At 52.5% G+C, this 25,112-nt stretch overlaps 1 protein-coding gene across 3 annotated transcripts; it reads left to right on the forward strand.

The window, feature by feature from the left end:
• Window positions 1-504: 504 nt before the first annotated feature.
• SCARB1 (scavenger receptor class B member 1) lies at window positions 505-23,211 on the forward strand. Of its 3 annotated transcripts, none has more exons than XM_074606450.1 (12): window positions 505-754; window positions 4,635-4,792; window positions 6,552-6,693; window positions 7,149-7,352; window positions 7,665-7,760; window positions 8,368-8,480; window positions 10,531-10,697; window positions 11,364-11,482; window positions 13,677-13,750; window positions 14,624-14,675; window positions 15,140-15,286; window positions 17,620-17,880. In XM_074606450.1, exons 1-12 carry the CDS (start codon window positions 635-637, stop codon window positions 17,743-17,745), a joined length of 1,518 nt encoding a protein of 505 aa, XP_074462551.1. In that variant the 5' UTR covers window positions 505-634; the 3' UTR covers window positions 17,746-17,880. The 3 variants fall into 3 exon arrangements, with proteins under 3 accessions (XP_074462551.1, XP_074462549.1, XP_074462548.1); XM_074606448.1 differs by lacking the exon at window positions 17,620-17,880 and adding an exon at window positions 18,250-18,503 and having other exon boundaries at window positions 507-754; XM_074606447.1 differs by lacking the exon at window positions 17,620-17,880 and adding an exon at window positions 21,088-23,211 and having other exon boundaries at window positions 512-754.
• Window positions 23,212-25,112: the final 1,901 nt, after the last annotated feature.

The raw sequence follows: 25,112 nt of genomic DNA on the forward strand, positions 1-25,112 counted from the left end.
CCGGGCCTCTACTCGGGGCCGCTTTAGCTGCACAAAATACACAAAACCCCCCAATTCCTTGGTAAAATGGGTTAAGCGGTGATGGATGTTTTCTCCTGGAGGGGTTGAGCCTTGGTGGCTCACACCAAATACCCGCTGTGACAGTGGGCTGGCAGCTGCCCTGCCTCCTCATGCGGTGGCCACGGGGGAACCTGGACCCTCCTGGGGGTGGCCGGGGCCGTATGTGTGTATGTATGTATAGATACACACGCATATTTATATCTATTTTTATCTATTTATATATTTTAATCTATCTATTTATATATTTTTATAAATTCATGCACTTTGATCTATTTAAATATGTCGATATATTTACATATATTTCTATATTAATGCCTGTTTTTACGTTTATACCCGTACATATAGGGCGCTCTCTTCCATAGGTTCTTCCGCCCCGGCTGCGCGGAGCGAGTGGGCGTGGCTTAGCGCAGTTGGACACGCCCATCCCTGCCTTAGCCACGCCCCCTCCCTGCATAACCACGCCCCGTCCCCCGCCCTCGCCCCGCCCCCTCGCTGGCGGCGGGACGTGCCGTGTGGCGGGGCCATAAAGCGGCGGCGGCGGCGGCTGCCCGGCCCTGCTTTGCTGTGTCCCACTATGGCCGCGGCCCGGCGCAGGCTGTCGGTGGGTCTGGGGCTGGCCGGGGCGGCCTGCGCCCTCCTGGGGGTCTGCATGCTGCTGGTGGGGCCTGTCATCATCAAGGAGCAGGTCGTCAAGGTCAGCGGGGCCGCGGGTTTTCGGATGGGGGGGAGAGGGAGAGGCTGGAGCCGGTGCGTGGATGGGGGCTTGGGATGGGACGCGGTGCTGGGTGAGGGGTGCTGGAGCCGGTGCGTGGCTGGGTTGCGGCCAGGACCCGGTCCTGGGGGCGCTGGTGGTGCGAGGCGGGGTGTGCTGGAGCCGGTGCATGGCAGCGTTGGTGCGTGGAGGTGTCTTCCCTGTCTGGTGTGATCCGGGGGGGTGCGAGAGCGCTCGGCACCCAAGGGTCTCGGCTTCCGCGTCGCTCTGAGCAGCCTCACGGTCTTATTGCGGGCAAATCCCTGCTTGGGCTGTTCTACCCTTGGTTACAGCAAACGCGCCTGGGCTGAAGGGGCTCCCATCCCTGGCGGGGAGGGCTTTCTGCGTGGCTGGAGTTGGCTTTGGGTACGGTGCCGGGCTGAGCATGGCCCCCAGCACCAGCCCTTCCTCCTGTCCTTGCCTGCAGCCCTCCTTTTGTGGAGAGGCGTGCGGATTACCAGGCTCTGACATACCCTGGTGAGATGATTCCCAAACTGGGAAGGGGACAGGCGGTGTGCAGGAGTGCTCTGAAGGAGCCTCGTGCACGGAGCAGCCCCCAAGGCATCTTCTCCTGCTCAACTGGAAATCCTAAAGAGCTGCCTCTCTGCAGACCTCTCTTGTCTCCAGGAGAGGTCCTGATGCTGAAGGAGTGTTTGTCCCCCACGGTTAAGGTGTGGGGCTGTGGATGGAGATCAGTAACTGCTCCACAGAGACTTGGGAACCAGTGCTCCTGTCCTTGCTGCTGGGACACCAGTTATCCTGCTGTGACAAACCAATTGGCTCATTCCCACATTTAGCCAAACCTTTTTCTCCCTGCCCAAAGGAGTCGTGCCCCTTGTCAGGGCATTTCTCCAAGCTTCCACCTACCTAGGTCAGCACCCAGCAATGTGCTTCTGATGAAAGGTTGGATAACCACCATGTCGCCCATGGCAGTGGTTGCGTGTGCCGCAAAGTCTCTGCCAAAAGCAAACTTCTACTTAAACGTACCCTCTGGAAGTGCTGCTGGCTGGGCAAAGCCAGAGTCCTGTGGCTTAAGCAGTGAAAGTCCAATCTTTTTCCAGTTTCATGGACACCAGGAACTGGTACCTGCAAAGAAAAGGCTGAATGGCCCCTGCAGAACACTAGTGTCATTTTTGGTGCCAAAACCTTTCTGCCCTCTTTTTAGCTAATCCCGATTCTTTCTACCTGATTAGCTAAATCCTAGTAGCTTGCAATGAGAACAGAAGATGAGGAGAAGACCAGCCCTTGTTTCTCCTCAGGTTTCCCTTCATCTCAAGCCCTTGGTCTCCACATCTTCAGCATGACCCAAAGTGGTCCTGAGGTCTTATGAGGCTTAATGTGAAATGGAAAAAATAACTGAGTGATGGTGTCTGGCGTGGTGAGAAATACCCAGGGCCTTACTGAAACTCCTGGGTTGGTCTTCAGAATGGTGTGGGTAAGAGGAGCTGAGCCTTAAAGGGCTGGATTTGGGCAGGTGAAGGCTGGTTTGCCCATCCTGGCTTCCTGAGCCCTGTCAAGATGGTGTATCCTGATGGAAAAGCACTTAGTTGCAAAGAGGTGGTAGTTTCAGGGATATCTTTGAGGAAAGTCTGTAGGGGAACCCACGTTAGAAAGAGGGAACCTGGAGCCCATTTCCTGTCCCATTTGCAGAAACTCAATCTGTGTTGGTAGCCGTCCTGGCAGCTGGGCTGTCTGCGTCATTGGCCCTGTAAAACTTAGAGATTTTTCTGGAAGTACATGGAGTGCCGCAGGCCTGCTGAAGATATGAGCTTTAACACCCCGAATCTGCACTGACTCGTCCATCTGCAGTTTAACTTTTCTGCTCCACCTGGGAACGTTTGTGCTGTCCTGCCTGAAAGCTGGGAGAAGACTGGCGGCACTGCCCTTGCTGTTTCAGCAGGGTGGTGAGGATGGTGGTGAAAGGACGTGGAGGATGAGATCTGACACTGGGGTTGCTCCTCTCAATCTGAAGAGGAAACCTCAGCTCTTGGTTTTATTGAGCAGAGTGGCTGAAGCCTCCGTCCTGGAGAAGCAGGGTCTGGGCACTGTTGATGGAGCTGCTGCTCCTCTGGTCCCGTCTGGAGGAGAGGAGCAGTAGCTGGTTCCTTTCAGTTCCTCAGGAACAGAGATCAGTGTGGCCGGGAGGGGTCAAACATCTCAGTGACGCTTTGTAACCCATCTAAGTGAAAAATACTCTATTTTTATTTCAGGCATATGACCAAGTTTGGGTTTTTTTTGGCATACAAGTAGCTTAATTCCAAGGCTACCCTCTTAAGTAGACCTTGCTTGGCAGCATCTGTGGAGTACCGCGAGCTGCTGTGCCCAGGTGGGAGAGGGCTGGGGTAAAGGTAGCAGCAGCTCCAGCTGACCGGGTACATATTATCCAAGTACATGCACGTGCAATGGGGGATCCAGGGAGTGCAAGACAGGATAAGCAAGTAAAGGAAAGCAGATTCAGAGCCTTGGGCACTCAGGAGAAGGGATTATAAAGCAGGCTAAGTAAAATCTGAGTTGCTCCTGTCCTCTGGCGCTTTGCCATGAAGTCCTTGCGGCCGGCAGCGTGTGGGCGTTGATGTAGAGGTGGGAAGGGTTTGCTAGGTGGGTTACACCGCAGCGTAGAGATGTCCCCTCAGGGGTAGGGCTTGGAGGACATGGGCCTGAGCGAGGGGCTTGCAAAGCCCTGTTGCTGGCGGGTGGCACAGCCTGGCCAGGAAATGGCTGAAGAAAGATGGGACATCGTGGGGAAGCCACCAGCAGCTTTCCTTCTCACCCTGCTGAGGCAGCAATTACGTGCACAGTCAGACTGATGCTCTGGGACAGGAGAGCTGCTGTGGGGCTGCTGAGCTGCAGCGGGATAATCCCCACATGCCTCCAGCAATTGGTAGATCCAACCCGCTTCCATAAACTTACTTAACCATGGCAAGGGCTTGCTTGAGGACACAAGGATTATGGTGTAACATGCCCCATATAAATGGGAAACAAGAAGGAACAGGCTCTTGTCCATCAGGGAGTCCCTGGGAGGCAGGAAGGGAGTGGAAACAGATGTGACCAGGAGCCAGCTCCTGGGCTGGGAGTCTGGTGAGGGCTTAAGTCATGTTTGGGCTCCTGCAGGCATTTCCCAGCAAACGGGACAGCGATACGGAATCCACGATTGTGCGTTGCCTTTGACCTGCCTTATGACTGACTGAGTCACCGCAGGATGGCAGCTGAGAGGAGGCAAAGGTTTTGGGACACAGATGGGTTGCCATCCTGGTTTCCCTAGTTGGTTTTTGGGAATCTTGGTCGGCCCTCCCTGCTGGTACCCAAACGTTTGTGCAGATGTGTGTGCCGCCTTCTCCCAGCCCTTGCCAGCTTCTGGCTGCGTGGAGCTGCCAAACCTGGCAGAGAGGTTCAGGTCGTGGGGACAGGGTTGTGTCTGCCAGGCCGGTCACATGTGCAGAGCTGTGAATAATTCCACGCTGGCTTGTCTAGCGTGGAGCAAGGCTCCAGCACATCAAAACAGCTCCGAAATCCTGTGGGTAGGAACTGGAAAGTTGAGCCTGAATAAATAAGCCTACAGACATCCTGTGGCATGAACTTTATGCTTCTGCATACATAATGGTTCCCAGTTTAGTCTGGCTCAGTTTCATTCTGCGTAACAGGATTCAGTCTGGATCCTCTGGAGGGCCCCTGTTGGAACTGCTGCCTTCGGCTGGGCCTGATGTGAAGCCAAGGGTGGATGTGCCCAGCTGTAGCCACCAAGCCCAAGAGTTGTGTCTCCTTATTCTTTTTTTCTTTTTTTTTTCCCCCCCTTTTTTTTTTTTTTTATCCTGCTTCCTTGCAGAACGTCAGGATCGACCCCAGCAGCATCTCCTTCAGCATGTGGAAAGACATTCCTGTTCCTTTCTACATGTCGGTGTACCTCTTCGAAGTGCTGAACCCCAAGGAGACCCTCCAGGGAGCAAAGCCGGCGCTGAACCAGCGTGGACCCTATGTTTACAGGTCAGGTACCGCTTGTGGTCCAGCGAGGCATGAGCCTGGCCACCATGCTGCCTGACGGGCTTATGGCTGACTCCTCTGGCAGGAGAGCACGGCATTAGCATACTTGGCGTGAGCCCAGTGGCATAGAATTTTAAAGTGACCCAAATACGCTCTAATTGCTCTGATCTTGCTAAAGCCACAAGTAGGACTTCTGGGCACTGGGGTGGTAAGACTGGTCCGTGCTCCACTGCGTTGTGGAGTGCAGTCCCTAGCTGGGACCTGTTGGGCTACCAGACCTGGGCTGATATGGTCCAGTCATAGGCATGAGGGATGTTGGTGGGGTGGTGGGAAACCCTCATCTTCAGAGTGGGCTTGTTTCATCTTCACTGTGCATTGAAGAGTCCAGCTCCAGAGCTGGAGTCACCTCAATATCAAACTTCATGGAATGAATGGCCTAAGAGCTCTTATCTAACAAGAGACCCAGAATCTGCTTACGTGAATGCTCTGGTCATGACAGCCAGTGTGGAGCACGAAAACTTGCTCAGGCCCATCTACAGCAGGGCTGGGTCTATTTGCCGTGGCTGAGGGTGGTGGTTGAAGCCCCAGATGCTTCTCTGGAACTGAAACACGAAGTGATGGCTGATGTTGAGTTGAGCGCGTGAACTTACCCATAAATAGCGGTATTCAAGACATTAGTGCCTACACATATAGGCGAAGTTAGGTCAGCAGCCTAAGCGAGCTCATGTGGGGAGATTACTGGTTTAATCCAAAGCGGTTTGAGTAGCGTTGGGGGGGAAACCTGGCAGTATGTATATGTCCTTGTTTCCCCTGGGCTTGCCAGGTCACACCGTTAAGACCATGTGGATTCTGTATGTTGTGATCGCATCAGTCCCTTGGCTTGGGAAAAAGGCTTCACCTGCCATAAGAATAAACAAAGGGGCAAAGCTTATTAGTGTCCTTGTGTTTCTGCTGAGCAAGATTAGTGCCCTTCCCTAATGTGGGCCATAAAACAGAGGCTCCACAATAAAGGACTTTGTTTTTGCTGGTGGGTTGAGCTTCAGCTTCCTCAGGAGCTGTAACAGGCTCACAATGTTGGGGACAGCCTTGTGCTCCTGTTGGAGCATTGCAGCCCCCAGGAGACTGGGCTGCCCCCATGGTGTGGTGTGTTGTGGTGCTGGGCAGTGTGTGGGAGGTGGCATGGCCCGAAGTCCTGAGCAGCAGGAGAACCACGGTGCTGCGTGGAGGGTTCAGCTGCCTTGAACCTTGGGGCCATCAGGGATCTCTGGGGCAAATCAGTGTGGGCTCATTGATGGGGCTTGTGCCACCTTGTTTGGTCCTCTCCTGTTTTGCAGGTTGTTTTGGTGTGTGGGTTGGTGTACGTCTCCTTATCTGGGCGTCTCTCTAGATAGGGCTGGGCTTTTCAACAGCTGTAGGTGAAATAACAGAGGCGACATGCTTTTGTCTCTCTGACTTCTCAGCCGGGAAGAAACACTTGGTGCCTGCAAGTTGCAGTGGAATCCCATCTGTCAGGAATGCCACACTCGCAGGCTGCCGTCTCCTCCTGCTAGACCCTAACCCTGGTGACGGTGTGAGGTTGACACCGCCTGTTCCTTGGCACACTGCCTCCCTTACTGTCCATGGCTTCTTGCTGGGGTTTGATCTCCTTCCTCTGCTCTTCAGAAGCAAGCCCAGGCCTGTGCAGCCCATCCTTGCTCCACAGGGGTGGCAGGGGTGTTTACGTGGGGGAAGGTTCCCATGATGTCTCCCATCTCTTTTGCAGAGAGTTCAGGTATAAAACAAATATCACATTCCATGACAATGACACTGTCTCCTTCCTGGAGTACCGCCAACTTTTCTTCCAGCCGGACATGTCCAATGGCAGTGAAGAAGAGTACATCGTTGTGCCAAACATTTTGATGATGGTAAGAACTTGCTCCCTGGATGGGTACCAACTTCTGAGCATGTGGGGAGGGCGCTGATGCCCAACGCTGACTCAAAGCTTACTTTCTTGTAGGGCTTAAGGCTAATCACGCCATGAGGTGGTTAAGCTTATAAAATGCAGTTTTCTGCTTTCTGGGTGTTGGTGGTTGTGTTGGGCTCTTACCCTTCCGAAAGCAGAGTGTGCAGAGGGGCTGGCAAAGCAGCTGGGCTCAAGTCTGCAACCTCGTTTGAGCATGCTCTGGGGAAATGAAACCTGTGAGCCCTCGTCTGCTTCCTTCCTGTCCTGGGGATAAATGCTGAATCTCAGTTTGTCCAAAGAACTTCTCTAGGGCTGTAGAGCTGTGCGGCAGAGGGACCTTGCCGAGCGCTGAAGATGCATTGCTTCCTCTTTGGGAAAGCTGGGGCTCTCGTCTCAGAGGTTTGTTCTCTTTCCCAGGGAGCGGCTGTAATGATGGAAAACCTGCCAAACTTCGTGAAGCTTTTACTGAGTGGAGCCCTGGCTGGCCTGAAACAGGAGGCGTTCATGAACCGGACAGTGAGGGAGATCCTGTGGGGGTATGAAGACCCTCTTCTAGACACAATAAATGCGATTGTTCCTGGCCTGATCCCTTTCAAGGGAAAATTTGGCTTATTTGTAGAGGTAAGTAAACTGTTGGTTGGGAACACAAAAATCACAGCAGTATTGGTCTTGGGATTGAGTGTCTGGGCTATCCCTCTCACAAACTATTTGGAGCGGCCACGTGTAGCTGGTGGTGGTTGTGTAAGGCTGCCTTAATTCTCCCCTCAAGCGGAAAAGCATGTGTTGGAAGCTGTCACTGGCAATTGTAATAAGTGAAAGTGCAGTAGCTTCCAGTATGAGGCATCCCTAGAGCTGACGAAGCATGCGAAGTCATTAACACATTGCAGTCTTGCTGCATCTAATGGATTAAAAGCTAGTTACTTCTCTCTGCAGTTTAACAACTCCAATTCGGGACTGTTTACAGTGTACACGGGCATGAAGAACATCAGTAGAGTTCACATGGTGGATTCATGGAATGGACAGAAGAAGGTGAGTGTCAGGCAGCAAACCTCTAATACGAGGGCGATGCCTGATCTAAAGCCAGTTAAACTGAGAGCTGTTGGGGCTGTTGTATCTCTGGGTTGGGGGTTTGAAGGCAAGTTTCTATGGGATTTTATCTGCTGCAACTTCTGTTCTATCAAACTGCCAGAAGAAACCATATACGACAAGAGGCTTGTCACGAAGCATTAAGTTCAGCTCATCATTAGTGTCACTTGGACTTCCTTGAAATGCTGTTGGAGCTGCTTGCTTCTAATGGTTGAAGTCCTTGGCTCCTGTGGCCTGTGCTTAAGGCGTTATTTAAATATCCTTCTTAAAGGGGTGCTTATTCTTCCCTTGTGGAATTCTGCTCTTAACTAAAATCAACTGAATCTACAGATTAACCACTGCGGGAGCTCTTGGGACAGGGTGATGTTGTCCTGTTTTTCCATTACTTGGGCATGTGTTTGAATGGGAGAGATCTTGGAAGCTCTTCAGTGTTGCTACCTCAGGCTCCTATGGAAGCAGCATAGGGTGGTGGATGTCCCGTGCAGGGGTGGAAGCCAATTCTCCAGCAAGCTGGTTGTTCTGAGCTCTTCTCTTTACATCTGTCCCGCAGGTGAACTACTGGCGGAGCAGCGAGTGCAACATGATCAACGGGACCGCGGGGGAGATGTGGCCACCGTTCATGTCCCCAACGTCACTGGAGTTCTACAGCCCTGATGCCTGCAGGTGGGGCTGCGGCTGCCAGCTCGTCCCTGTGGGGGTGGCAGGAGATGCAACGCTCCTCCTGTGCGCACAGAGAACCTGCGCGGTGATGTTGAGGGCTCAGGTCTAGTTTCTATAGTTAAAGTTCATCTGCGGTTCAGCATTGCAGCATCTGAGCTTTGCAAACAGTGTAGTTGTCTAATTAGCAGCGTCCTGTTGTATTCATAAATACCTTCCAGATCACTGGAGAAGCCTAACTTGCCCCTCTGGAATTGGTAGAAAATAACCAGCCTAGATAAGATGTGGGAGGCGAGAGGGAGAAGTAAGAGTTGTCACAAGGAAATGCAGCTATAACCATTTGCGGAACTTGCAGCTCACTAAATGCTTGCAGAAGTGATGTCGGGGCGGCTTGTGCCATCATTTCCAGGCTGCTGCTTATTTTTTATTTTTATTTTTCCTGCCTGGCTCCTGCGCTGCGGTGCTTGTCTGTCCCATGTAAGACAGCCTGACCTTAGCTGATGGCACGGGGTTAAAGTACCCTGCAGAGCCTGCCTGTGTGGAAACTCCCTGAGGCTGGAAGGAAGGGCGGCCAGGCTGGCGGTGGCACAAAGCCCTATCCCCGCCTTGGGGAAGATAAGGAAGATAATGTTAATTCAGGGTTTGTAGATAGTGCTGCAAAACAAGCAAGTGCTCATGTTGAATAGAGAACAATGACCTCTTCATGGAACAAGCAAAGTCAGCTGAGCCAAGTATTAGTGCAGGAATTCCTCTACACAAGGGACATCAGCAAATACCAAAATGACCTGGAGCCAAGGACTTACATAATCAAAGTTTAAATACACATACCTTTTTCTGTAAAACTACAGAAATCTTCCAGGGAACAGAGCGTGTTTCCAGGCAAGGCATAAAGTGAAGTGGAGGAAACCAAGCTTGGCTTCTTGTTGGCACGGGAGGGTCCTGCGGGACAGAGCTGAGGAGGAAGTGGCTCTGCCTCTTCACCAGGCAGCGCTTCTCCCCAGATCTTTATCTCAGCCTCTCTGCTAGCCTGGATGGCTAGGAAGGGACTAGTTTAGTGGTGACTTGGTAGTGCTAGGTTAGTGGTTGGACTGACTTGGTCAAAGGTCTCTTCCAACCAAAATGATTCTATGCTTCTATGAAGGAGTCAGAAACGTCAGTTGGTAGACTAAGGGCATACCTGGCTTGCTGCAGGGCGCGCAGGGCACATCTCCTACGCTGTTCCCACGTTAAGTGCAGCTGATGCTGAGATGCAACTCCCTGGATGACCCTGCAAGGTAGGCAGGGCTTTATCCTGCTGATGTGCTGCAGCAGCCTCTGCTTCCTTACCCGAAGGTGAGCAAGCCAAGAGGCACGTAACCACTGAACATGCCCCGAATCCCCCCCTCCTTGGTCCTGGCGTCAGAAGGCAGCTGTAGGAATAAGCATCCCCTTGGCCTGCCTAGGCCGTCTGCATCCCTGCAAGCCTCACTCGAAGGAGCACGTGCGAAGGAAGCAAATTTCCCTCTTGGAAACTTGCATCTATCCTGGCCAGCTGGTGGCAATAACGCAGCATAACATCACTAGCCTGTCGTATCAAGAAAAAAAATAAATCTTGCTGCATAATGTAGTTCATAAGGCAAAACTTTCCACTGCCCTGACAAGCCTCTATGCTGGAGTCGTGCCGTGAAAGATATTTAGCCAGTGTCCATCCCCGGTGACGGAGCACTTTTACGTCGGAGCCAAGGCTCGCACAAAGAGGGTATTACCTCTTGGAGAGCAGCCCTGGGGATTACTGCATGCCTTTAAACAAATCTCATCTGGATACTGCAAACAGGCTTACAAGCCTGTGGTTTCTCTCCATAACGAGTCCTGACCAGCCCTTTATCTGTGCTTAAAACATGGAAAGCAAATGGCTTAAATACTCATTCCCCCTCCAAAGCACTGCTCTGAGTGTTTATCTTGATCTCAAAGTCTAAGTTCCACTGCAACCGCATCTTATCCAGCAAAGATAAGAGCCCAGTTCTGGGCTGGGAACCTGCTGGCTAATCCTGATCCTTCTCCACCGAAACCCTTCCAGATCCATGACACTGGTGTATGAGCAGTCCGGGAAGTTTGAGGGTGTGCCCACCTACCGCTTCGTGGCACCAAAAACTCTCTTTGCCAACGGCACGGACTATCCACCCAATGAAGGCTTCTGCCCCTGCATGCAGTCCGGCATCCAGAACGTCAGTACCTGTAGGCTCAGTAAGTCCTTTCCTCCCTGGGATCTCCCTGCCATTCCAATATTAAACTGTAGGGATGTGCTATGAGCTTGGATGTCTGGGAAATTGGCTCTGCTCTTTGCCAGAGTGATAAAAGGTGCCGCCGGAGTCTGTGTGCGTGGTATTCTGCCTTGCACTCCCGCAGGCATCTCGGCAAGGAGAGAAACGGTGAAAATCCTTGCCCAAAGCCCCCTTGATCCATGGCCCTACCACAGCCTGGCGTTTTGGGAATGCCCGGGGATACGCCAGGAGCGTTACACCCCCCAGGCTGGGGGGCAAGGGTGGGAAGAGGCAGGCCACGTAACTGCCAAATTAAATGTTAACTTTGGACGCTGAGCGCAGGTCACGCAGGAGGGAGAATTTAGACTTGGTGTCCTAAGCCGTGTCTGGGTACAGCGAGTTAGCGTGGCAGTGTGTAGTGCATGGGGGCGGGAAGGTGGCTTAAACACTGGGTCTTAACCCTCCCAGAGCAATTGCAGGGAAGCAAGGCAAGGAGCTTTCTGGTTGAGAGGAGAAGAGTATAAAAGCCTGTTCAGGAAAAAAGCTGCAACGGCTTAAAAAAAAAAAACCTCAAGAAACATTCTCAGATGGGTTTGAATGACCTTAAAGTGTCTCTTTTTTTTTTTTTTTTTTTTCTCCCCTCATCCAGAAGCACCAATGTTCCTTTCCCATCCTCACTTCTACAATGCTGACCCAGCCCTGGTGGATGCCGTCGAAGGCCTTCACCCCAGCAAGGACCAGCACGCGCTCTTCCTGGACGTGCACCCGGTGAGTGAGCCTGCTGGGGTCCTCTCCTCGCCCCGGGGTCCAGCTGGGTGGGGGAGCCTGCCGCCTCCGCTCTCATGGCACTGATTTGAGCAGGTTCCATAGTGCAAAGACTGGCAAGGACACATGCAGATAAAAATGTCAAAGCCATAAACTAATTGAATAATGAGTCTCACTTCTAGAGAATTGCAGAACTAATTATAAGCATAATTGTTTCGATAAGCACAGTCAAATTCTTTCCACTGACTCAGGTCCATAACACCAGGAGGTGTATCTAGCAGCAGCCCAGGTAGATACACCCCAGATCTGCAAACATGTACTGCCATGACTGGCAAAGTCTGAAGACCACGCTGTAGCTGAAGCTATTGCCATAATTTTTGGCCTGGCTTCTACTCTCTCAACTTGCCCATCTGGCTGCTTCTGCACCGGACTGTCGCAGTGTTACACTTCTCATGTGTCTATAGCGTAAGGGTGAAGTCACGGCTGCAGTGGTGATCAGTTGGGGTGTCCTGAGCCACCATTGTCCCAGCTGCTGATGGGGAGGGGACCTTGGGATCTTCCACCCACGACCCGTATTGCACGTGGTTAGAAATAGTGTGGCCAGCAGGGCTAGGGACGTGATTGTCCCGCTGTCCTCGGCACTGGTGAGGCCCCACCTCGAATACTGTGTTCAGTTTTGGGCCCCTCACTACAAGAAAGAGATTGAGGTGCTGGAGCGGGTCCAGAGAAGGGCAGTGAGGCTGGTGAGGGGTCTGGAGCACAAGTCTCATGAGGAGCAGCTGAGGGAGCTGGGGGTGTTCAGCCTGGAGAAAAGGAGACCTCCTCGCTCTCTACAGCTCCCTGAAAGGAGGGTGTAGCGAGGGGAGGTCGGTGTCTTCTCCCAAGTAATAGGCAATAGGATGAGAAGAAATGGCCTCAAGTTGCATCAGGGGAGGTTTAGATTGGAGATTAGGAAAAATTTCTTCACTGAAAGGGTTGTCAAGCATTGGAACAGGCTGCCCAGGGCAGTGGTGGAGTTGCCATCTCTGGAGATATTTAAAAGACGGACAGACGTGGTGCTGAGGGACATGGTTTAGTGGTGGTTTTGACAGCGCTAGGTAGATGGTTGGACTTGATATCTTAAAGGTCTTTTCCAACTGAACTGATTCTATGATCTTCCAAATGCTCAGTGATGTTTGCTCAAGCAAGAAATCAGTCCCCCACTTGAGGTAAGTGAACCTATGCGTCTTATCTAGGCATTGGGTTCTCTCTGTTTTTCTTATCATAGTTATGGGAATCTAATTAAGTTCATTACAGTATCAAACATCTACTGATAACAGTACGATTAACTATATTGTTATCTAGCTGCAGCCTGCTAGGGCTGCAGGGCAAATAAGGGCAATCCAACAAAAGCTCTCTGACCTTAAAAATGTGTTGCAAAACTGCAGTGTCATGAGAAACCAGTGCCTTAATGGGTGTCAACAAGACCAACTTTGAAGTGTGGTGTTTTCATGGTCTTAGGGTGTTGCTGGACAGTGGCTGTTGGTTCCTAGTTATGAGAAATGTTTTTGTCCTTTGCTGTGTGCATGAATCTTTTTGCATCCTGCCTGTTGCTGGTAGGATGAACAACAGGAGAGGTTCAGCAGGCTTCAAAAAACAATGAAGTTGCTATTAAAACACTTTGCCTAGGGAGTCAACTAACGGTTGCATACGCTATTTGGTAATTTGAACTTGCTTGGGTTCAGTCCCACGAGCCCCGAGTCACACAACACCTCCCTGGTTCCTGCTGTCTGCCTGCTGAAAGTGTGCTGACACCTTCTACGGCAGCCACCTCTGTCTGGGTTAGCTCTGTGCCTTCAGACGCCATCCCAAGGGAGGTGCTCCCTTCTGGATGCTGCTGTGTGCAGCAATCTCCCTGGCCGGTGACGTTCAAGTGAAGGGGACAGACTGCAAACTGCCGTGTGGACAGTGTTGTCCTCCCGTGAGCAGTCAGGGCACTGGTGCCTGTTTGACCAGTGCTTGTGCTTTGGTGGAAACCCCAGCCACGCTCCTGGTCTCCTGTGTGGTGGCTGGAGTGGATCTCTGGATGATCCAATCCATCGCTCTGGAAGGTGGCACCCAGAGTAGCTATGATGGAAGGCAAAGGACTGCTCTTCTGCAGAGCTCTCCAGACAAATGTTGGCTGTACTGATGAACCGGTGGGTCTCTTCCTATGCAGATGACGGGCATCCCCATGAACTGCTCCATCAAGCTCCAGCTGAACCAGTACATAAAGCGTGTGTCTGGTATAATGTAAGTAGTCACCTAGAAATAGCCATCTCCCTTTCTCAAGCAGGGAGTGCTGCTGATGCTGGGGTTGCTGCAGACTTTGCCCGAAGATGAAGTAGCTTTAGCAGTACCAGTGGTCACAGTTGCAGAAGCCAGCTGGCTTGTGTGGTGAAATGTCAGCTATCCCAGTGACCTCAAACTACTGGTGTTTAGCAGTACAGCGCGTGGCTGCCTCTTTGCTTGGCTCCTGCAGCGTTGCCGCACCAGACCGGAGAGCCGATGAATGGGCTGCTCCTCCTGGTGAGGCACAGGAGCGGTTCTCCCGCCCCGTGCTGCTGCTCAGAAGCTGCTGCAGCCAACATGGAGAGGCAAAACAGTTGAAGCCTGTGTCCAAAAAGACACTTTCAGCTCAAACAGAAGGGCTCGGTAACAGTTGTGTGGTGTCAGATGTGAAACACCCACAAGGGTGTGAGCGAGCACTTGCTGCCTTGGCTCTACACCAGCAGCCAGCCCCCATGCTCTGAACTTGGCCGCGCCGCCCTGTAGTGCTGTGGAGGTGACTGAGACCTCTTGGAGCTGTGTGAAGTTTAGCGTTCCAGCTCACTGAGTTCGTGTCCCTGGAGCCCAGACTTGGGATGGCACGTACTGGTGTCGTCTGGGAGTCGAGCACGGCTGGAAGCGTGAGCTCTGCTCTTGCGTGAAAGGCCCAAGTCGGACCTGGTCTCTCAAGGGGGCGAGCAGCTCACTGAAGCAGCAGGAATTGCTACCTCCTTACGCTGGTTTCCTGGCCAGTATCAGTCAGCTGTCCTTTTAGGAAGAATTGTGACACTGGTTGTGGTCTGATCAACCAGAAAGATAAGTGCCTATTTTTTATTTTTTTTTTTTTTTCCCCCCTAGTCAAACAGGGAAGATTAAGCCAGTGGTCCTGCCGCTGCTGTGGTTTGCAGAGGTGAGCTGCCTTCCTCCACCTGATTCTGCAGAGCCTCTCACGTGGGAGGAGGGAAACTGCTTCCCCATCACCCAGGACTGGGGAAACTCCGCTTTGGATAAAGCTTTAAGCCAGACAGACTAATTAAGCACCAACAGAAGGCTTTGCAATACTTGGCTATGCCGTTAATCCCTCTGAGCTTGAACAAACCCTGCACTATACTTGGTAACCCTCTGGCTCTGCCCTAGATGTGGGGTTAAATAGGGCCCAGAAGAGAGCTGCCAGCATCCCCATGCTAACGTGGGCCAGGGAGTGCAGTCTCCGTCTGGGTGCGTCTCCAACTGGCTCCAGTAAAAGCTTCTAGCCTGGCTGAATCTCGCATAAATTCCCCAATCCGTACTGGGAGGTGGTGGGAGGGAGGCGTCTGTCTGTCTCAGTCCTGGATGAGAGGGAAACGCTACTGACAACTTTGCTTTTTTGAGCAGAGCGGATCCATCGAAGGCGCAGTCCTGAAGCAGTTTTACACCAACCTGGTGCTGCTCCCGTCCCTGCTGGACTACCTGCAGTATATCTTCCTTGGGCTGAGTGTCCCGCTCGTTATCTCAGCAGCTGTGCTCATGGCAAGGAGTCAGGTAAGAACTTGCAGATGTCTAATGGGAGATGCTGTTAGTCAAATCAGACTTAATCAGATGATGTAGATTGGGCTGACAATCTAATGCTCCTGAGGAAACATTGGCTGATGCCACAAATCATGTCCTAATGGTGCCAGGTGCCAGCACATAGCAGCAGGGCTTCCTCGGCCGTCTGCAAATCGGGCTGCAAATAGATAACATAAAAGTGTTTCTGGCCATCTCAGGGCACAGCAGTGGTGGAAGTGGGTTCCTGTAGGAGGAGGCATTTCTCAGCGCGTCTAGCTAATTAAGAGCAAGCCTAGCTCCTCAGCCCAGCCTCCGGGGAATGCAGCAGGTCTGTGCCATTGTGCAACTCTGTGCATCTGTGCAGGGTCCCAACAGCTTTCCATGCTGAACGGAGCCTTCTCAAGGGGGCGTAGGCACTTGGAAACGCAGTTGCTGTGCTCTTGCAGAAGGGGCGCAGACACCGTGCCTGCTTCTCAGCCCAGACTGGACCCTGCCTTTCCCTGAAACTCACTTGTTTCCCTGAGAACTACTCCAAATAGGTCTGGAAGTTAAAGCCTCTGGGCCTTTGTGGATCTGGATTTGCTGAGGAGCGAAGACCTTTGAAGCCGGGGAACTGGCAGCCGGGCAGAAGCTGGCCCAGGGTGGGGCGGGCGGTGAAGGTGCCTGGCTGGGACACGAGTCTGGCCTGAGCTGTAAGGGCAGAACATAAACCAGCTAAAACACTTGGAGATCCGTGCCTCCGGCTCCAAAACATTCATCTGATAACACTAAGTCCTCTAAGAGCTTTAGCTCTTGAGGCGGAGCTCTAGCTCCCTGCCCTAACCTATATCAAAGCAAGCTTATTTAGTCTTGCACGGCAGTCAAACGGCTTGAGCTGGCTCTAAAGCTACAGAAGCGAAGAGGCTACTTGTGGGGATGAGAAAGCAATGCTTAGGATGGGAGCGCGCTGAGGGAGAGCACGCGCGAGAGCCTGCTTTTGCTCAACCTCCTGTAACTGCCCTTACCGAAAGACTAAAGCAAACCCACTTTAAATAGCGCCAGGGTTCTCAGAGTATCACGTAATTGGATTTTAACCAAGCCTACAACTGCTTAATTGACTTAAACCCATGATCCCAAATCCCCTTGTTCCTCTACGTGCTTCCCTGCAGGGTGGGAGCGATGCGAGGGCCGAGGGCTCAGCGCTAAACCCTTTCCGTGCTCCCGGGGTGCTCAGGCTCTGTGCACGGAACCTCTGCCTCGGCAAACGCAAACGGTCGCTGGCAAACAGATTCCACTCCAGCATATCTAAAAAAAATGTCTGTATTTGCTGGGCAGCTATTCCCAAGACCTCAGGCAGCCCTGGGCTGGTATTTCCTCACCCTGCTTTGTGCTAGTCTTAATTCCTGGTGTCAAAGAGCCTTAACCGTGCCGGAAAGGGTCAGGAAAAAAAAAAAGCTGGATTTTAAATTCACTCAAGTCAACTGAATATCTGCTTGTGAAATATCCCCAAACCCAGGCATAAGCCATCTGCATTTGGGTGCTCAGCCAAAAGTGTCGCGAAGTGCTAGAACTAAAAATCAACTGCAGGAAGTGTCTGACTACCTGGGAAGTGATTAAAAACCCTCAATGACCTTATAAATCTCTGAGGAAGCTATGCAACCACACATGAAAGTCTCTGCCTAATCAATAGATAAGAGCTCGTAAACTGGAAGCAGCAATTTGCAGCCAAGGTGCGTTCCTCATTTGATTGAAGTATTGCTGATCTAGCGATGATTGCTGAATCACGCGCAGCCCTCCCTCCTGAAGCCACAGCCCATGTCAGAGGGGACGGCGCGCGGTGCATCGTCCGCACCTTCACGTGCCTGCCAGCGGGAAGGTCTCCCCGAACCCTGCTCCGTCCTGGAGTGTCTTGTGGGCTTCTGGAGGGAGCGGTGTGCTCTAAACCCAGTCCAGATGAGGTACTGTGAAACACTTAAAATCTTAGTCTAGTGTGTAGTGGAGCCGGTTTGAAATGCATCTGTTGGACCCGCAGTTCTCAAAAATGAGTAAATCTGTACGGGCATAAAACGTGCCCGGATGCAGCGTTGTGTCTCTCCTCTGCTAACGTGGCCCAAAGCCTGTGTGGCGATGCATTTTTTTTTTTTTTTTTTTTGAAAGGCAAACGGACCATTTTAAAACTGGCTTGACACTGACCAAAATCTTAACTAGGGCTTAGTTTAACCTAAATCTTGAAATCTTCATTAATAACTAGATTCTAGTTAAACAGTGATTAAAATCTCCTCCTAAAATTGGAACCCGTGTGGAATTCATGTCCGAGTGCACCGTAAACTAGCCTGATTGTCTTCTAGGAAAAATGCTCTTTATTTTGGAGCAGCAATAAAAAGAATTCAGACAGTAATAAGGCCAACCAGGCCACCTCTGCCAAAAAGCTGCCTCCGGTTAAGGGGACGGTGTTGCGGGAAGCCAGACTGTAGGTGGGTACCCAGTCAAGGTAACACACTTTTCTCTCGTCCTGATTTGATTAAACTTTGCTACAAAACAATCAAACGGGAATGTTTACTGTCCACATTGACCAGGCACGCCCTCTTGGCAAGCTCTGATGTAATGATGTTGTCTCATGGCTTTATTGAGGGCAATTTAGGTGTCTTAATACTCACACTTACCCACGCTGCAAGACGGTGCTCTTGTTGTTCCTCCCTGTGTACCTGATGCGCAGTCCTAAAAATATCAGCAGGGATCAGGAAGAAAAGTAGAATATGCGTGAGGAAACACTTTTCTCACTTTTTTTTTTTCCCCCCTCCAAGTGTTTGAGATCCAGAGGTAAGTTTTTTTTTTTTTTAAATGGGTGAAAACTCAGGGGGAGTAACAGAAGGAGTCAACTGGTGGGTGTCACTCCGCTCCTGCGTGCAGGGGGCCTCCACGGAAAGGCTTTCAAGGGGGAATTTCTGATGTATAAAATATCTGGGTTTGTATTACAGGATCACAAAATCACTGAATCGTTGAGATTGGAAGGGACCTCTGGAGGTGATCTAGTCCACCCCCCTGCTCAAGCAGGGTCACCTAAAGCCGGTTACTCAGGACCATGTCCAGATGTCTCTTAGTATCTCCAAGGATGGAGATTCCCTGACCTCTCTGGGCAACCTGTTCCAGTTTTTACAGTTTTCACAGTAAAAAAAAAACAACCCCAAAATAAACAGAAAAAACCCACAAAAAAAAAAAGAAAAAAAGCATTTCCTAATGTTCAGATAGAACCTCCTCCGTTTAAGTTTGTGCCCATTTGCTCTTGTCCTGGCCCTGGACACTACAGAGAAGAGGCCGGCTCTGTTTACACCCTCCCTTCAGATACTCGCATATATTGGTAAGATCCCCCTGAGCCTTCTCTTCTCCAGGCTAAACAGACCCAGCGCTCTCAGCCTTTGCTCATATACAAGATGTTCCGCTCACTTCATCATTTTAGTGGCCCTTTGCAGGACTCTTTTCAGTAGCTCCATCTCTCTTGTCCTGGGAAGCCCAGAATTGCACACAGTGCTCCATGTGTGGCCTCACCAGTGATGACCTGCTGGCAACACTCCTAGTGCAGCCCAGTACACAGTTAGCTGCCTTTGCTACACAGCCACACCACTCGCTCATGTTGAACTTGATGTCCACCAAACCCCTCAAGTCCTTTTCTTGCCAAGCTGTTTTGGTGTTGGGTGACCCTTAGCACATACTGGTGCGTGGGGTGGTTCTTCCCCAGATGCAAGACTTTGCACATCCTCTTGTTGTGCAAGAGGAGAGCCCATTTCTCCAGCCCGTTGAGGTCTCTCTGGAGGGCAGACCCTCTGGTGTATGAGCCACTTCTCCCAGTTTTTTGTCATCAGCAAGCTTGCAGATCATTAATAAAGATGTTAAACAGGATTGACACAGTATTGACCCTTGGTGTACACTGCTAGTCACTGGCTTCCAACTAGACTTCATACCACATCTCACGACCCTTTGGGCCTGGCTGTTCAGCCAGTTTTCGGCGCACCTCACTGCTCATCCAGCCCATATGTCATAGCTTATTACAAGGCTCTACGGGACACAGTGTTGACAGTCTTACTGAAGTCCAGGGAGACAATATCCACGGCTCCCCCCTCATCTACCAAGCCATTCATTTCATCATAGAAGTTTATCAGGTTGATCAAGCATGATATCCCCTTGGTGAAGCCATACTCACTACTCCTGAGGACTTTCTTGTCCTTCATGTGCCTGGAAATGCTTCCTAGGATTAGCTGCTCCATCACCTTCCCAAGGAGTGAAGGGAGGCTGACTGGCCTGAGTTCCCTGGGTCTTCCTTCTTGAACTTCTTCAAGATAGGAGTGATGCCTCCAGTCTTTGGGCACCTCTCCCAATTGCCATGATTGCTCAAAGGTTACAGAGAGTGACATTGCAATGACATCAGCCATCTCCCTCAGCGCTCATGGATACATCCCATCAGGATCCATGGATTTATTGTATCTCTAGGTTGCTTATGTATTCTCTGACCTGATTCTCATCCTTTTCTTCCAAGGGTATGTCTTCCTTGCTCCAGACTTTCCCCTGGTCTCTGGGGTCCCCTGCTTCATTCAGCAAAAGGGCTGCTTGTCCCTTAGTCTTCCTTTTGTCACCTGTGTACTTACAGAAGACCTTCTTGTTGCCTCTGACATCCCTGACCAGATTCAATTCCAGTTGGGCTTTGGCTTTCCTTACTTTATGGCTGCATGCTGGGAGAGTGCCTCTGTATTCCTGCCGGGTTACTTGTCCCTGCTTCCACCTTCGGTATGCTTCCTTTTTGCGTTTGAGTTTGGCCAGGATCTCCTTGTTCATCCATATAGGCCTGCTGGCATTTCTGCCTGACATGGAATGCTCGTTGGGATGGACCACTCTTGAGCTTGGAGGAGGTGATCCTTGAATATCAACCAGCTTTTTTGCCCTGACTATCTCCCCCTACCTGAGTTCTGTAGTCAGTTTTGATACTTTCCAGGTGGCCTTGGTGGTATCATTGGTGCCCATACAGAAGAAGCAGTGGGTAATAGAGAAAGGGTTGGATAAGCCTCACACTCCTTCCACAATGTCCCGATCCAGGTCCCCGGCAAGCAGCAAATGTCTCAAGGTGGCAGGTCAGGTGGACAGATGGGTGCCTCTGTCCCCAGCAGCAGAGAGTGACCCACTACTGTCACTTGCTGTTTCCTCCTGGGGGTCTGGCATGATTTAGGGTCAGGGGGCCCACGTGCTTTGCTTGAAAGCCTCTCTGGCTCCTCCTCAACATTGAGGGGGTTGAACCTATTTTGTAGTTGTAAGCCTTCAGGTGGAGCAGGAGTCTTCCTCCTGGTGCCAGAAGGCACCAGCTTCCACCCTTCACCTTCCCCAGAGGTTGCACTTACCAGGGATGGGTGCTGTCTGTGTCCCTACTGCAGCTGAGGTCTGGGGGTCTTCAAGCTGTTGTGTCCCTGAGAAGATCCTGTCCATGTCCCTTTCATCTTCTCTGACAATGTGCAGCATGCTGACTTTTTTCCCTAAATCCTCCACTTGGTGACACAGCTCTTCAGGCTGAGCGTTGGGGGGTGTTACAAGTATCAGTGGGCAGGGATGGAAATAGCGTCATTCAACAGAACGAGTGAACACGTAAGGGGAGGAGGTGCAAAAATCTTAATTTTAAGAAGCCTTCAGAAAAGGGTTCTTGGCCATGTGAAAGTCCAAGAGGTTTGGGGCACGTGCGTCCCAAGTGGCAATTTGGTGACACCTGCGCACTGTAGGGTCTGACCACAGTGCCACTGCCGAGTGCACGGCTGTAACCGCTGTCCTCTCCTCTGCAGGGAACCGCCACCGAGAAGAGCCCACGCCATCCCACCATGCAGAGCAAACCGCCCCCCTCCTCCGAGACCACGCCACTCCTACATGACACTGTCACACAGAGCCAGGACGACGCCGAAGCCTGAGCCGCTGGCCCCAGCACGCTTCCCACTGGGACATATCCGTGCTGGGGACGAGACCTGCTTTGGATCCCCAGAGCCTTCTGGAAGGTGAAGTCACCCTGGGCAACTCAGCGGGGACCTTGCACGCCATGGCAAAGCCACGGGACAGAACTGCTGCACCAGCACTCCGGCGCCGGGGCACAGGAGACCGCATCCAGCCACCCGAAACACAGTGTTCAAGAACCCTTGTCCCCAAGGGGCTGGCATTGGCCACAGCCCCTCTCTCCCTGTGGGCCAGCAGGATTGAAGATGGTCGCTGGGAAGTTATTTTGCAATTTAAAACTGCCTGTTGCTAGGAATAAAAGGCACTTTAATAGGAGCCTTTAAAATAAATGAGGTTTGTATATGTAGCACTGATGGGATTTAGTGATCTTTTTAAAAGGCACCGCTCATTTCAGGCAAACGGAGCTTGCTGTCCTCAAGCCACTTATGGTTTTATCACCACTTGATGTGACTGGACTACACCGCAAATCAATTCTGAGTGCTGTCACTTCAGTGATGTCTCTCCTAAGGGCTTCCCAGGGTACCTGCAGCCTGCCCGGGGTTGCTCCAGCCTTTGCATGTGTTGGAGAGCACAGTGGTGACTTTTAAAGCCCCAACTCTGTGCCATGACCTTGCGTTCCAGTGATTCCAGTCCAGAGCCCTTTTACTCAGCCTGCTGACTCTCTCCTTGCTTTAGGGTGACTGAGATGAGCCTTGCCAAAAAACCCGATGGTACATCTGACCTGTCACTCAGCTCCTGACAGCTGCCTTCTCAGCCGCCCAGGGTCCGCTCTTCTGGCCGTGCACCGTCGGTGGTGGAGGAGGCCACCGTGTCGCTCCGCCTGTGCTGCCTGAGCCCGGGAAGGGAGCAGGCAGAAGCTCGACCCTCTCCTTGAGCGTCGACCAACATACTCGTGCTTTTGAGATGGAGGAAGCTACGTGGGATCATGAAAGTAACCATGGCCTTAGTAAGATTTGATGAAACTATTACAGATTTCTGAAATAAAGTCTTGGGGGATGTGGGGCTGGATGTTAACTAGGGGGTGGGTGGGCTGGGGTCACTCTTTAGTAGGAAGGAAGCCCCAAGCCCGGGGATATTCTTGGCTAACTGCAGATCAGTAGTTGTCTACCACACTTGCCTTCCCTGCTTCCAACTGGGAAGTGGGGTATCCCTTAGGAAAGCCAAAAGGGCCGGTGCTGGTGGCTCTGGCAAGGACAGACCAGAGTGGGGCGAGTCTCTGGTCTCTCTTGGACCTGAGGAGCTGTTGGATGGCTGTGAAATGGAAACCATTGCAATAGTCTAGCACAGCCCTGTGACCTTCTAGTGGTGTAAGCAATACTTGTCCTCTTGCACCTCCGTCCCTCTTACTAGGCAGGATGAGCTAAAACTGACACCAGCAGTTCCTGGGCTGGTGCGTTCCTGACTGTCCATGTCCCCAGTCCTGGGGCTCGGCTGAAGCCGTCTTATCCCAGAAACAGTTGTGATATAGCCCAGGTCACCAAGGGGGAGGGTGGCAGCTACCCAGAACGTGCTCCATAGCCTGAAACTTGCCTCGATGCCCAAAGCATGTCTCGCAGGCAGGATGGGACCAGCCAAGTCCCATCTTGTGGCCGGCGCTCCTGGATTATTTCTGTGGCATGAGCCCTCTCGGAGGCCGATGCTTAAACCACAGCTGTCGTTCCCCTCGGGCCTTGAATCTGGAACTACCCACCTGCAAACGGGGGCTCACAACCCGCGGCCTCCGCAGGCAGGGACGGGGCAGAGGCAGCGTCCCGCGCAGGGCGCCGCGGCGGCAGCAGCGCCATGGGCACGGCACTGGAGGATGCTCAACCCATCAGCTCATGCAAATTAAGACCCAGCTGCATTTGGCAAAGCTAATGTAGAAGATAACTGCCCTTGGGCTCACTCGCTTGAAGCTTTAATGATGTACTGGTGCTAATTGCTGTTGTACAGGTGGAAGCAAATAAAATCCCGGAATACTGCTCCGAGCGCGTTCTTTTGGTCTTTGCAGAAAAATAACTTGCCAGAGCTCTTACTTTTAACACAGATGCGGCTGTTGCAGTAAGTCGTCGTGCTGGGGGGGGGGCCCTGGCTGCCCCGGGGGGGGGGCGCGGTGCGGCGGCGGGGCCGCCAGGGGGCGCTGTGGGCCTGCGGCGGGCCGGGGGGTGTGGGGGGGTCGGGGCCGCCCCCGCCATCCGTCCCCTCCCGGGGCCACCAAGCCGGGGGAGGCTGAAGCCCCAGCAGGCTGCTCGGCCGTCCCCGGCCCGGCCCGGGGTACAGCAGGCTCGGCAGGGCCCCCGGCCCCCCCCCACCCCGCTCCCGGTACCGGCCGCGCCGCAATACAGGCTCAGAGCGCTCCCGTTGGATTTCTTCTGCGCGTCAGTCACCTTGTTGGCTGCCGGTGAAGTTTCCAATTAATTTTAAAAACGCTTCTCATAACCCCCGAGCCCTTCCCTGGCATCGGCTCCCTGTCCCTCCTCAATTCCCTTTGTCACAGCCCAAACACCGGCAAGACCCAGCCAGCCCCCCCGGCACGGCACCGCCTCCAAGCCGGGTTAAAGTCGTCTACTTTCTCCCAAGGATTTTAATTGGCCTCCACAAGCTCAGTAATTATCACAACAACCTCATTTTGCTGTGCAGAGCTCTGGGAGCTTCCTTTCGCCCAGCCTGGCGCGGCCGGGGGGGGTGAACGGGACATCTCCATCCAGGAGGTGCTCCATCACCGACGGCATCCCCACCTGCGAGCAGTTGCCTTTTGGTCCGGGCAGCAGCGCAGGGGGATCAAAAGGGACAGAGGGGACTTTCAGGACTTGTTGTCTACTTTATTTTCCCCCACTGAGCGACAGAGCCTCCACCAGCTCCTCTGGAAGGCAGTCCAGGGATAACACGGCCCTCCCCATTTGCACCAGCGATAGGGTGCTTCTTTAATGCAGTACGGGAGCTGTTTCTGCTCCATTTCTCCAGCCCTATCCCATCTTCCCTGAAGCACAGAGAGCCCGGCTGTTCCCTGGGGCTGCAGGGGCAGGGAGAGGGCTCAGACCCTGCTCCTGCACCGGGAGCAGCCTCTGTGTTATCCCCTCCACCTGCACCCCAGTGCTCCCAGGTGCCCATCACTGATTGTGCTGGGTTAAAACCCCCGGCAGCCGCAGGAAGCTCTGGTTTGAGCCTCAGCAAGTCTTTGCCCTGCTTTGCTTCTCCTCATCGTTCAGATTTGCTCCTGAGCACACTCAAGACTGTTACAGCTGGGACTCACCTCCAGCGACGCAGGGTGGTGAGTGAGGCTGCTGGTGCAGAGGCTGTGGGCAGGCACGTCTCCTGGGGCTTTTTATTTAAAAAACTCCAAACGAGACAGACACAAAAAAGTAAGGTGTTGCTGCTGCAGTTGTAGGGGTGGCATCATGACGTTTGACGGGGAAATGTTTTTTCTCCCTGCCAGCTATAGGGGACCAAGATTTGTGTGCACGCAGCCGCCTGCGCAAGGCTGCAGTGTGGGACTTTGGGGCCGAAGAGGTGCTGGGGAGAGATGAGGTGAATTGTGGCACCTGGTTTCTCCTGCATTTGTCCACAATGATCCTCTTTGTCTGGGAGGAACAAGTTGGAGGGAGGACAAGGAGCTGGTGGGATTTTGGAGGAGAGCCCGTGTGGCCTGCCCGTGCCTGGGCACTGCGGGGTCTGCCTGTGCGCCCATGCTGATTGAGTCTAATCCTGTCTTAATCCTGGTTGGGGATCTATGCTGTGTCGCCTTGTGGTGTAGGACATGGAAACCGGCTGGATGCACGAAGCTTAAACCAGGCGTCCCTCCTATGTGTGAGCTGGGGGTTCAGCCTCTCCCCCTTCTCGAGGGGGTGTGTGTGGGATCTGCCCTGTTTTAAGCCCTTGCTCA

Source organism: Larus michahellis, chromosome 13 (genome assembly GCF_964199755.1).
Source record: "Larus michahellis chromosome 13, bLarMic1.1, whole genome shotgun sequence".
NCBI lineage: Eukaryota > Metazoa > Chordata > Aves > Charadriiformes > Laridae > Larus > Larus michahellis.